The sequence below is a fragment of the Pleurodeles waltl genome, chromosome 4_1 (genome assembly GCF_031143425.1).
Source record: "Pleurodeles waltl isolate 20211129_DDA chromosome 4_1, aPleWal1.hap1.20221129, whole genome shotgun sequence".
NCBI lineage: Eukaryota > Metazoa > Chordata > Amphibia > Caudata > Salamandridae > Pleurodeles > Pleurodeles waltl.
The window spans coordinates 201,540,602-201,554,340 of NC_090442.1; the positions used below are offsets into that span (position 1 = coordinate 201,540,602).

General features: G+C 45.0%; 1 protein-coding gene across 5 annotated transcripts in view; it reads left to right on the forward strand.

Moving 5' to 3' along the window:
• KDM5A (lysine demethylase 5A) overlaps positions 1 to 13,739 on the forward strand; it is a 610,286-nt gene that overhangs the window by 379,643 nt on the left and 216,904 nt on the right. For all 5 annotated transcript variants that reach the window (XR_011202239.1, XM_069228130.1, XM_069228132.1 and 2 more), the window contains one exon: positions 2,575 to 2,707. Coding sequence is in view for 4 of the 5 variants with exons in the window: in XM_069228130.1 (XP_069084231.1) it covers positions 2,575 to 2,707 (133 nt within the window). In the remaining variant the exon portion in view is untranslated. The remainder of the gene's footprint in view (positions 1 to 2,574; positions 2,708 to 13,739) is intronic.

The window sequence follows — 13,739 nt, forward strand, 5'->3', positions numbered from 1 at the left end:
AAAAAGAAAGTGGCTATGCTAACTGTTCGCACATACCAACACAATTACAATTGAAGGTAACAATAATACAATAAGTAAATTAGTCCAAAGAGCAGCAAAAAAGGTCCCTGGAGCGGTGCTCACATGGTAACAGCATCCAGCCACCTAAGGTGCAAAGGAAAATGTTACTTACCCAGTAGACATCTGTTTGTGGCATGTAGTGCTGTAGATTCTTAAGGACATGCACCCTGCAGTGTACAGGGGACAGGCTTTGTGCCATGTTGTGTTTTCATTTTAGGTCTGAACCAAGACACGCTGCCTGCGAAAGCAGCACTGTGTGCATTAGTGAGGGTGTCCCTGATGGTGGCACAATTCGTGCTGCAGACCTCCGGGGCCTTCCTTTAGTACCCCATGCCCTAAGTACCAGGGGTTCCATTTCCTAGGGACTTAAAGTGGCAACTAAAGCTTTGCACATTGGGAAAAACGACTGGACAGTTTTAGGGAAAGACATCTAGCACTGGGGACCTGTTTAGCAGGGATCCAGTGCACTTTCAGTCGAAATTGCACCAGAAACCAGGCAAAAAGTGTTGTGGTGGCCTTGGCAAGTGGCCTTTTCCTACAGTTACTTACAAATATATAAACCATTTATACATATCAATACAAATCCTTCTTTAGTGGCTGTCAATCTTTCATAGATTGGTACTATAAACTGGCAGCCAAAGATTTGTGCTTCACGGGTCTGGGCCTACTTGTTTTTCTTTTCAAAGTAAAAATGATAAGTTGTTGCCCTTGGCCCCAAACGATATGTCCTAGGAGTCGGACAATGGGAATCACACACCCTGGTTATGCTCAGTTCTGCAATAGGTTTGAATCTGGACGCTTCTTGCTAAAGAGCAACTCTCTTGTTGATTTTGTCATGCCGGACTAGAAAAGATTTAATATGTTTGCCCACATTTTGAAGTCAAATTTTCTAAGCCTTTGTTTTTAACAAATAATTGAATTGTGTATGTTTTGTTTAAAAGAGGATACTAACATGACAGATTGTAGGTGCGATGAACTGGCTAACTTTTTGTCTAATTGACTGTCAACCTATTTCTTCTCCTGATAACTCAACCTGGTTTTGTTATTTACACAAGGCTTACATTTCTTTGCTTGCAATTCAGAGGGATTTTTAATTTCATTTGAATATTCGTTGCTTACTGGCGGTTAGTACAGGGACATCGCATCTACTTTTAGCAACATGTTGGACTTCATATGTATGTGAGGCGAGGGATGTAAATTAAGTTTTTGTGTAATTATGTCCAGGGTCACTGATTTTGTGAGTGAATTAGAGATTTATTAATTGGTGATGCTGATTTGGAAACCGAAATAATGAAACTGAAATTTATTAGATTTGCTTTATGTATTATGGTATTTTTAATAACTTGGATAATTAAGTGTTTTTGACATTGTAAATATATTCCTTCAACGTACAGAGAGGGGCCTGGTCTGATTTTAGTGTACCTCCTTATGGACCTTTCCCTTTTAACTGATTTCCCCCCTTTGTCTGGGGTAACCATACCTCTGGCTGGCATCTTTACCTTTAATTTTCTTTCCTCTGCCTTTGTCTTGCTGATTTCACCACCTTTCTTGTTGAAGGTCCTGCCTCCCCTTTCTACTTGCTCGTTTACTACTTTTTTCTTTTTTCTGACCACTCTCTTTCTTCCTATTTGGCTAAATCGCCTCTTCTGTGCTCCCTTTGATTACTATATTTTTTCTTATTCTTTCTAATCGCTTCTGTCTCCCCTAAGAGTCAGTGTGCAATACAATTATGTTTACAAGATTATTTTTACTGTGAACCCTACACACATGACATCTTTCACACCTATTTCCTTGATTGATGGCCCTGTCCCCCTTTTGCCATTCTTGCTGGCCTCCTTTAATAATCCCCAATTTTTGACTTGTATTCACCACAGCCAACGTTTGCTTTATTACCTTTTATCTCGTCACTCCTTTTGCTTAGCTGTGTTTCACCCCTCTGTTTTACTAATACACAGTCTTTGCAATAATATTTTGCTAACAATGATCAATTATAATGTTTGTTCGCTTTCCAGTGTTCCCATTAATTCATGTTAATTCTTTGAGTGTGAATAGGCTGGTTTCTTCCACCTTGTTACCTAGCCTAACCATTTTCTCTCACTTTTTTTTTTTAACAAATCCCATCTTATTGATTAATTTCTTTTTTCTTTTTATTATTTTGTTTCGGCTAGTCTGTATTGTGTTATGCCCCTTGGCTTGCAGTCCTCTTCTTTCATCAAACTCTCTCACTTGGTTGGCTGCCCCCCATAGTTTCTTCAATAGATGTACCTCCCTTTCAATATTATCATTGACTGACTAATTAAACACTTCTCCCCTGCCCCCCATTGCTTCTTCGACCATTGACTTACCATTTAACAGTCTCCAAGAAAGTTGTTTTAATCTATTTTTTGTTTGATCCACAGGGTTTGGTTAGGCTAGGAAAATGCATGAAGTACATTTTTCTCCCTGTCCTGCTATAATGTGCCTTTCCAAATCTCTAACGAAAGATATACTTACTTGTTTGTGCTCATGATTTAGACCACGTCTGTCTGCTCTGGAGGCAATGGTGAATGAGTGCAAACACATCCCAGCTTTCCTGCCTAATGTAATAGCACTGAAGGAAGCTCTTAATGGGGCCAAAGACTGGACCTCCAAGGTGGAGGCAATTCAGGTAAGATGGCAGTTCTGTAAAACCACGGTTTATGTTTTATTTAACCTTCTGAGTACAAATTCAAAACTTCACAGAAAGGGAAATATGGCATAAAAAGAGATTTGCTTAGTAGCAAGATCTAACAGAATTGTATTGAATTTGTTTGGTTTTATCAGTCTGTGATAGTGTTGCATGCTGTATACTATCCTGTTATCAAGTGGTTAGGTCCGAATTGTAAGTTATTTACTTTAAAAGTTTTAAAGTGTGGTTATTTAGTAAGGGGTGAGTCTAAAATATGTTTGTATGATTTTCACTGTCATAGTTAACTTCCACTAACTTCAAGTTTCATGAAGCACATTTTAAGTGTTCTGAATTCCCTTCATGGGTTGGCTAGCCACAATGATCAGTGAAAGAGATATTTTGGGATTGAATTACGAAAAATAATAGAATGCACACAGAGCAGTTTATGCAAGGCCAAAATGTGGTGATTAGCAGGTCATAGTTAGCGGGACGGTATTTATCGAGATAAGATGTTGCGAAAGGTAGTTTGGAGATTTTACTGGAATGGGTTACGGTGACTGTGAAATCATTTCTTGAATGATAACTTGCCTTCTGGACGACAAAGCTCCACTCCGATGACTCTTCCGGGTTTAGCAGACTTGGGGGCAGCTTTGAGCGTCAAGTCCTGGTCCTCGGTACTGCATGGTCGCGAGGAGCCGCAGTTAGAAGATTTGGTCTACCAATGCTACCCAGCAGGCTTCCTCAGCTGTTGTGGCTCTGTACTGCCAACAGGACGTCAGCCAACTGACCGTTCGAATCTCTTGCTTTAGCTGGGTTGGGGAGTCTACTTCTCCATGAGTGGGACACAGGAGATACAGGGGGTCATTCTGACCCTGGCGGTAATTACCGCCATGGCGGAGGTCGGCGGTAGCACCGCCAACAGGCTGGCGGTGCACCGCTGGGCATTCTGACCGCGGCGGTACAGCCGCGGCCAGAAACGGAAAGTCGGCGGTGTACCGCCGACTTCCCGCTGCCCTTGAGAATCCTCCATGGCGGCGGAGCGCGCTCCGCCGCCATGGGGATTCTGACACCCCCTACCGCCATCCGGTTCCTGGCGGTTCTCCCGCCAGGAACAGGATGGCGGTAGGGGGTGCCGCGGTGCCCCCGTAAGAGGGCCCCACGAAGAATTTCAGTGTCTGCTTTGCAGGCACTGAAATTCGCGACGGGTGCAACTGCACCCGTCGCACCTTCCCACTCCGCCGGCTCCATTCTTAGCCGCCGTCCTCGTGGGAAGGGTGTTTCCCGCTGGGCTGGCGGGCGGACTTTCGGCGGTCGCCCGCCGGCCCAGTGGGAAAGCCAGAATGACCGCCGCGGTCTTTCGGCGGGAACCGCTTGGCGGGCGGCGACCGCCGTCCGCCGCGGTCAGAATGACCCCCACAGTCCTTTCTTCTTTGCTAGGCACCAGGTTCAGCAGATGAAGTCCACGTCGAATAGCCTCTCTTCACTCATTTTTTCATGCCGCAGGGCAGTCCTTCTTCGTTCTGTCTTTCCTCCAGCTGAGATCTGAGTTTTGGGTACAGGTGTTGCCCTTTTTGTACCCAGAAAAAGTCTGAGTAAACGTGGTCAGTAGCCAATGGGCTACCAAGACCCTTCTCTCCTGATGCTCACTTACTGCGAAGTGTGGCAGCTGGCTATCCCAGAATTCTCCATTCTTACCTCTTGCAAGAAGGCAGAACCCCTCTCCTGTCGTGTGAAGCTTCCTAGTCCAACCCAGAGGTGTGGCTGTCAAGGGGGCTACATGTCCCTGAAATCTCAGTTTGGCAGCTGGTTTCCTTTTCCATCTGGAGTGCCAGTCTGTCTACCTAACCTTTCTCCCAAATGTTTCCCATTTGCAGTTCAAAGGCACCTTCTCTTTTGAGGCTTGTGGCTTTCTGCCTGGGAGAATTAACACTTTTTCCGCAAACAGGCTTCCATTATGTGCGTTCTTGGGAGGCTTTTGCATGTCGCCCCAGGAGGTCAGAAAGCTGTCTCAGGGACAGTCCCTGTGTGCAACTGTAAACAGCACAGAAGACTTAGGACAACAAAGTGGCAATTTTATTAGAGGTACACACTAAAACAAGTTACATTAATTTTGACTTGATCATCAGGCTTAATGTAACAAGTTGTTTGATACCTTACAGTATCAATCTTAGTAACCCCAGTCACTGGTTAGTCTGCACTCACCAGTGGAGCTACCAGCCTTCTCCACATTTTAAACAATGGCAGTTTTTTTTTACTGTTGCAGTATGTGAAATACTTGGCCAACTTCTTAATACACAGCCCCTGCCTTTAGGGCTCGATGGGCCTATCCAAGAGTAACTTGCATATATAATAAAGAGAAGACTTGGCTTTGCCATTAGTTTAAATGGCAAAGTTGAGTTAGCAGTTTAAAACTGCCTTTCCTGTCTTTAGTTGTACACTGGGAGCCATGTTTTACATTTGTCACACCAAGGGTGGCACAACTGCAGTTCCTGAGGTCACCTTCTAACTTACAGACCCAGGGTACTATATACTAGGGACTGACTTACCAGTAAATTAGCTTATGCCTATTGGGTTTAAGCCAATCAAGCATATTCAGCTTTAGGGTCAGGGCACAGGCAATGACGTCAGGTTGGCAGGCTGGTTAGCAGGCCCCAGTGCACTGGGCCATCAGTCCAAAACTTTGGGGTTGACCATACAAAAATAGGCATTTCCTTACACAGACCTATAAAGGACTATCAAATATAATATTGTCGAAAGCCATTTTCAACACATAGGGTGTTTGGATCATCTCTGCTGGGACCATAACTTAATGAAGAAGATTTTCCAAATGGCACTAACTGCCACAGGATATGTAGTGATGTTCACAGCTTGAGGATCCCTTTGTGCTTTGTGAAAATAAGAAAGTGGCAATGTTTTATCTAGAATATAGATTCCATTTATCAAAAGCAAGGCTGTAATTAGCATCATAATCCGCGTTAGAAAGAAAAATAACCAAGATGGAGAAAGATATCAGTCAAAAAACCAACAGCAACCAGTAAGCCATCTGCAACATTGATGAGCTGTAGAGCGGCTTGTTTTGTTTCTTTTTCTCAAAATTGGCTGTGGAATCATTCTCGTATAGTACAATTTCTTGTAAGGATAGCATTTCAATCGATGTTGGATCGTTTGGTTCAGTTGGTGACTCATAGTAAACCACAGTGATTGATCTGGCTCCTCCTTTGTAGTTTGTTCTTGGTGTAAAGCTTTTTATTGTGATTGATGGACACTTTCCCGTTCTTTGAGCCAGGCAAAGGCAGTAGTATTACAGTTCCAGCATTTTTAATTCCATTTCAAGAACTGGAAGGTGTGGTCTGTAGGATGCTTTGAAAACTTGCTTATAGGGGAAGTTTTCTTACATCAAATCTTCCACTGTGGGAAGTAATCTGTGCGCGGTTTTAGGAGTCTCACCTTCATCGGCGGCTGATGCACAGTCCTTCAGGTTAGAAAGGTTAGTTCTAACTTCTTGAATGTTCTGTAACTAATTCAAATGCACTGATATGTCAAGAGATTTTTACTCTGCCACCTTTCCAGGGACATCAAGATGAGGCACATGCATTGGTACTCCATACAGTACCTTGTATGGGGTATGATCATCTAATGCTCTGCTTATATTATATAGGGTTGTCAAGACTCCATGTAGATTGTTCAGCCAGCTCAATCCATTAGTTTAATAATACCCTAGCGATCAAGGATTGTTTACGCATACGATTGGAATGTTCTACAACTCTGTTCAATTCCGGATGAACTTAATACGAATATAACTCTTGAACTTACAAAGCAGACAGTGTCAATGGACGCCTTAGCAGTGAACAAATGAAAGGTATGTACTGCTTTCAAGGCTAATAGACACTGCAAGTCTATCATGGCCCCTTAAACAGTGGCAGTCTTTTGTAACCAAACCCATGAGAATCAGGAGCATGATTCAAAAGCGGCTAGTATATATTTACATCGGTTTACACTCTGGATTGGTCTGATATGGTCAAAGAAAATTACCCTCATGGGTAAGTTGTAGCAAAGTAGAGAGTTCTCTGTTGGTCTTGACACAGTACAGTGTTTAATCTTTTGGCACATAGCAAATTGGTGCACATATTTCTTTGTTTACTTTATAAAAAATATGATCACCAGTGTTGTTGCTCTAGCATTGCTACAGTACCACATACACCCCCATTTCCGCGTGCTATACCCCCATGAACTGCACTTATTTTATCTAACCTAGCTTGCTCATTAGGAATATGTCTATATCCTATACAGAATAATGCAACCATTGGAATGTTATCTTAAGTGGGAGTGTTTGAAAGGGAAGCCACCTGGAGGCTTCTATCCTTTTCAACAGGATTGTATCGCTGTCAAAATGTCTGTGTCCATCTTAGTTTGAGATTACAGCAGCTACCCTAGAGCTGTGCACCATTGTATTTGCAGCTAGATCTGCTGTGCAGTGCTATTTCATATGAATACCTTCACTTTTTTAGGCCATGGATTGGTGTACATGGGCCAAAGGAAGCTTATCTTGGAGGAAAGCTACCTTTTCCTAGTGTTTCTTTAAAAAAAAAAAAAAAACATTGTATTGGTCTCCTTCAAATTCAGCAAAAATCCTAAACAGATTTCCAACAGACAGTAGCAATCAAGTACATTAGTGCAAGAAGATACAGTACAAAATCCGTAGAATAATAGTCCATGGTGTATTAATCACAGAGGCTAACATTTAGTGCTAGATATTAACACGTAAGCAGTACGTAGAGTGAGGGTATCATGAATATATAAGAAGAAGAAAAACATTTAGAAATCGGTTGAGCCAGAGGACCTTTCACTTTCAGCCATGGAGGCCTCCTGTGAGTTCAGTGGTTCAGGAAAGCAGTCAATAGACCGTTCCTAACGTCCAGATCTTCACTAAGTTTTTCAATGCATCTGGACCGTTTCAAACTCAATTCCTTCACTATAACCCATTTTGCCATATCACCCTCCTAGCTCCCCAAATTGTGGCCTGTTGTATCCAACCATGTGATCACTACACATGGGTGGGGACCAGGAGTAAGTGTAGGAATTTAAAAGCCATTTTCTGACCTTTTATGGCAAATGTCCCCTGAAAGGTAAGTTAGTGGATCCGCTGGACAGGGGATTGCCACCAACACATTCACTCTCTTGACCACCCCCAACCAGACGGCGTGAACCGTCAAACAGTACCAAGCAAGATGAAAGAAAGAAAGCCTGTCAGGTGACAACAAATGGGACAGTGCTGGGATTTGGCAGGGTCTATTCTGTAGCGCATGAGTGGTGTTAAGTAGGTACGGTACCGAAAGTGAAAGTGCATGAGCTTAAATCTAGCATTGCTAGAAGTGAACTGGACCAGGCCACAAATTCCCATCCACTGTATATCCTCAACGTGTAAGCCAAGCACTCCGTCCCAAGCTGCTCTGGTGAGGGGTGATGTAGGTGATCTGTCTGCAGATATAGCCTGAACGTTGTGTGAATTATGTGAGGCTGCTGGGAATGATGGCCATATATCCCTAGTGATGGCCAGGAGGCTAGCGTGTTGAAGTCTGTGCCCCATCTCCAAACTAAAGCTATCCTGAGTGGCTTCAAACATGATGAATTCTTCAATGGAGAACAAGTCCCCACGCCCAAGGTTTCACACAAGCCCTCCCGCCAATGAGACCGATTCGCTGAGTTTCTGAGTGCCCTAAATGCTGGAAGACCCCAGGACACAAACTCACTGGTAAAGGGGACGTTTTTCAGAATCAACTTGATAGTGCATTCCCACACCAGCGCAGTGTCTCAGTGTAGGAATGGACCATATCCCTCTTCTCTTACCTCTCCCCACTCCCCGCCATTAGGATATTGGTCAACTGAAATGTACTAGAGACCTCCATTAGCAACTGTTTCTCCCAGTTATCCTCCTCCGTAAGCGAGTTTGTTGCATTTGCGAGGCCAAATCTTGTTCCCTATTTGGAACCACCATCCGTGTTAATTATAAGGATATGGGTTTGTATGAGGACGGTTCCAAACTGTCAGACTCTGGTTTGAGCATCATAGATATGTAGCACTTGTGCATAAATTTAGGTAGAGACCCCCTAAACTACTAGCCTCCAGGTTTTCCAGAGTTACTTATTCATTATTGACTTCCCCTTGGAATCTCTGAATCCATACACTGTGCCTTGCACTTAAATTACCGAACACAACACTTTTAGTGTGGGAACTGATGGATCAGCTTTTTTGTAGGGCAATTAGCAGGGTGTACATTTCTGCTAGCAGTGAAGTGGAATCATCTAAACCTTTAGTGTGCATATGTAGCAGATTGAAGTCATCATTTACAAAAAGCCGTTCCCTGCAGCACAAGCTGTGGAATATTCCAGTTTAGTACCAACAGTGGGCTTTTGTTAGAAATAGGGTTTCTGGTTGACTAGGGTTTGCATCTAAGTCAGGCAGAACCCGCCTCTCAAGTCAGAGCGAGTAAGTTGCTCCCCAAAGATAACGCGTTTCACCCCCAGTAGCTTCTCACAGAATACTCTGGCTTATCCCTAGAGGTCATGTGTAAAGTATTTGTGCAACACACTAATACTAGTGTCACAATGAATACACCACAAAAGAGACTCCACACAGGGTTATATAAAATTATATGCTTCTTACGTTGCATGTATGCATACAGATTATAGACCAAATGCAGTTACTGTAGTAAATCTCAGTGTCATGATAATTGCAAGGTCATGATGTTATACAGTAGGCCACACCAAGCAACGCCAGTGAATGGCTCTTCTGGCAAAACAAAATTAATTATGAATATTGTGCACATTACTCTTATACTGAAATATCACGCGTTATCCTAATAATGTTGGGTGAAAATAGCAAAGCCCATGACTGCTGTGCATACTATGCAGTCACTTTTGGCAGTATTCGGTAACTGAAACAAGGTATGGCAAAAATGACACACATCCTTAGGTTAATGCTGGAAATACCACAGATAATAAGCACAGCACATAAATGTCACCCTTAAACACTAGGTGCAGTGTACCTGCATTCCTATTAGGTGTTATGTGGTAATGAGGTTCCAAACCTGGGACCTAGCAACTCCTGTGAACCTTTTGTGGTGAATCCGGTGTCTGTAGAAGGCAACTCGGAACCTCCACTGGGGTTTGTCCATCCTGTCAACATGATCCAGTGCCAGAACCCTCCCCACCCCCAAGTATGAGTCAGCAATGGGGGGGGGGTGTCACGCACTCTGTGACACACCAAAGGCAAGATTCCTTAGAGGTATGCAGGGCAGCTGCCATGGTTTCAAACGTTTTGCAGAGAAAAGGTAAGGGAGCTCCTCCTTTGGAGCATTCATGAAGTTACGACTGCCCTCTTTGTTCACTCGGTGAAGGGGGGCGCAATCAAGCCTGCGGGGGCTAAGCCGCACTTAACCACTCTTGGCGGTAGCTGGGGAGAGGCAGGCAAATTGAGCTGTGGCAGCCTCCCCGGCCGGGGTCCCCATGGGGTTGAGAGCCGCACTGGGATTGATTCTCTCCCCTCCTACGGAGTCCAATCTGAGAGGTGCTGGTGCAAAAACTTTACGTATAGATGGGGGTTGAAGGCAGGTGGTCAGGGGACCTTTCACGGTCTCCCTCCGGCTGCCTGTGTCCTTGGGCCTGTGAGGTGGGGAAGCACTGCTGCCTAGGCGAGGTCCACAGCCCCAGCACACAGGCCTGCATTGCTGGGAACAGGAGCCCCGCAGTTAGACAGGCTCAGAGAGACGGGCAGGGCTTGGGCGCTTATGCCTCTGTAGACCACTAGTGGTCCCTGGGAATTCCATCCTGACCTCCTCGCTTCCCCATTCAGTGGGGGAGAGGGGGAGTAGCAGGTCCATGCTGGAGAGCACACATTGTCTCCAAGAACCAAAGTTGATTTAAGGAGCGTGTGGTGGTGAGAGACCACACGCTGTGCTTACATGAAGGACACAGCGCTCCTCCTCCCCAGGGTGTAAAGTCAAGTGGAAAATAAAGTGCTCCCACGCGCTAAAGGACATAACAAGATGACTATATCAAGCACTCACCCCGCTCTGTTTATGCGAAGACACAGAACAGGCTACCAACCCCTTGGGAAAACACGAAGATGGGGGCACTAGCGGAGCAGTAGGCCAGCTCACCAAAGCAAGTAGCGGCGGTTCCTCCCGGCTGTCCAGCAGTGCCAGTGAAGTCCATGTCAGGGAGCAACTGGCAGCAGGGCACCACACAGAAAAGCAATCCAGATGAGTCCTTTGTGCCACCCAGCAGCCACCAGGCAGTAATGCAACACCAGGAGAGCTGTCCAGATGAGTCCTTTTGCAGCTCAGCAGTCATTCTGGCAGAGGTTCAGTCCCAGTTCCCAAAAGTGCTCTAAAATCATGGGGTCATAGCCCCTCTACTTACACTCAAAATGCCTTTGTTGAGGGGTTAGCTTCAAAAGAACCCTTTCAAGTGAAGCCGAACACCCTTTCAACCCATCCCTGTCTCTAGACATCAGTGGGGGTAATTGGTTCTTTGTGTGAGGGCATGACACAGCCTGTTCACATGCAAGGTGTGAACGACCCCCCTCTCCCCAGCCCAGGATGACTATTAGTATGCAGATGCCTCTCACCCAGCCCCTCCTGTGTGGTGGCTGCCTGGAAAGTATGCACCAAGTGGTACTGTCACTCTGCCCCAGACGTGGATTGGAGTCCGGTTCCAAAGCACGAGAGTTATAAGCAGAGAAATGCCCACTTTTCCAAAAGTGACATTTCTAAAATGGTAATATAAAATCCACCAACACCAGTAAGCATGATTTTTCACTACCGTTCCAAATATACCAAACATGCTCACACTACTCCTCACATATCAGAAATTACCAGTCAGACATATATAGGGGCATTTCCAAAGTAAACCCATGAGAGGAGCAGCACTCACAGTAGTGAAAAACAAAATAGGCCTTCACTTTTAGGACATGTAACAGATGAAAATATATGTAGTACCTTTTACATACACAGCATCTTGCCCATAGGGCTATCTAGTGCCTACCTTAGTGTAGGTAAGTGCCTCTTTTGACATGGGCACCCCCTCCAATTTTTACCTGGTTCCTGGTGCATTTTTGACTGAAACTGCACTGGGTCCCGGCTAAACAGGTCCACTGTGCCAGATCTCTTTCCGAAAAACTGCACTGTCGTTTTTCCCAGTTGGCAAACCCTTTAGTTGCCACTGTAAGGCCCTAGTAAATGGTACCTTTGGTACCTAGGGCATGAGACAGTAAAAAAGGCCCCGGCGGTCTGCAGCACAGATTGTGCCACTCTTGAGAACCATCTCACCAACTGCACACAGTGATGCCACTGCAGACTGTGTGTCTCAGTACAGAGATGAAGTGAAAACATGACATTGCCCACAGCCTGTGTGCCCTGTCTCCTTTACACTGTAGGCAATATATGTAAGTCCCCCCTCTAGCAGGCCTTCAAGCCCCCAAGGCAGGAAGCACTATATTACATGTGGGGGCATACCTGCCTCAGTCTTGAGGCTCTTAAAACTGCAGGCCTCACTATCAAGGTAAGCTAGTGCCAGATAGGGCAGAGTAGGGTTGTATACTTAAAACACCTTGTTGGTGGAGGCCAAGTTCAACCATTCGAACCGAAGATGCAGACTATTTTGAACTGGGAAGCTCCAACACCAAGTCAGAGAATTGCCTTGGTTTGACTGGGTATTGCAGAAGATTTGTGACGTGGTATGGCACCATTGTGGCACCCCTCACAGAACTAACATCCAAAAAGATGTCCAAAAAAGACAGTCAGCTGTTGTAAGGCTTTTGACACCCTGAAAGAAGCAAAGTACTCATAATCTGTTCTAAAAACTCCAAATTACTCTAAGTAGTTTATTGTGCAGACAGATGCCTCTGAAAATGGGTATAGGAGCAGTCCTGTCCTAAATCAATGATGATGGGCATGACTAACCTGTTGCTTTCATTAGCAGGCGATGAACTCCTCAAGAAAAGCATTGGAGTGCCATTGAGATGGAAGCCTTTGCTGTGGTCTGGTCCCTGAAGAAGCTGAGACCATAGATGCCTGGTTCTCACTACCTAGTTCAAACTGACCACAGATCTCTCAGATGGCTAATGCAAATGAATGTCCTTTCCGGGTTCTTCCACATAGAAGATGGATACTCCCCTGGGTAGGGTTAGCTTCATCCTCTTTTGTTTGGCAGGGGATCATGTAGGATAGTGCCTCTTTTGACATGGTCACCACCCCCACACACTTTATGCCTGGTTTCCGGTGCAATTTCGACTGAATGTGCACTGGGTCCCTGATAAACAGGTCCCCAGTGCCAGATCTCTTTCGCCAAAACTGCACAGTCATTTTTCCTAATTGGCAAAACTTTTAATTGCCACTGTAAGGCCCTAGTAAATGGTACCCTTGGTACCTAGGGCATGGGACACTAAAGAAGGCCCCTGCGGGCTGCAGCACAGATTGTGCCACCCTCAAGGACCCTTTCACCAACTGCACACAGTGCTGCCATTGCAGACTGAGTGTCATGGTGAAGAGCTAAAATGGAAACATGACATGGTCCACAGCCTGTGTGCTGTGTTCCCTTTACACTGCATGCAGTATACGTAAGTCACCCCTCTAGCAGGCCTTCTAGCCCAAAAGGCAGGGTGCATTATTTTACATTTGAGGGCTGTAGGAGGTTGGCTCAGTTTGGGATGTGGCACCCTATACTGAGTCCAGGCAACCCATAGTGATAGTGAATAGGTGTCCAGATAGCAGAAGCTCTCTAGGGGTAGCTGAGGCGAGCAGCTAAAGCTTATCCAGGAAGATTGTAAAGCACTTGCAATACCACTGTAGTCAGACAGTTACTCACTCACAACAAAGAACCACACAAGTGTTGCAGAAATAAAGGATACTTTATTACAGCTCTACTACTGACCTGCATTGGCGTATCTCCCTCTGGAGATATTACATACAATATACACATAAAATAACCATCAGAAATAGCATAGAAATATAATGGGCCCTAGTGGAGGGCCG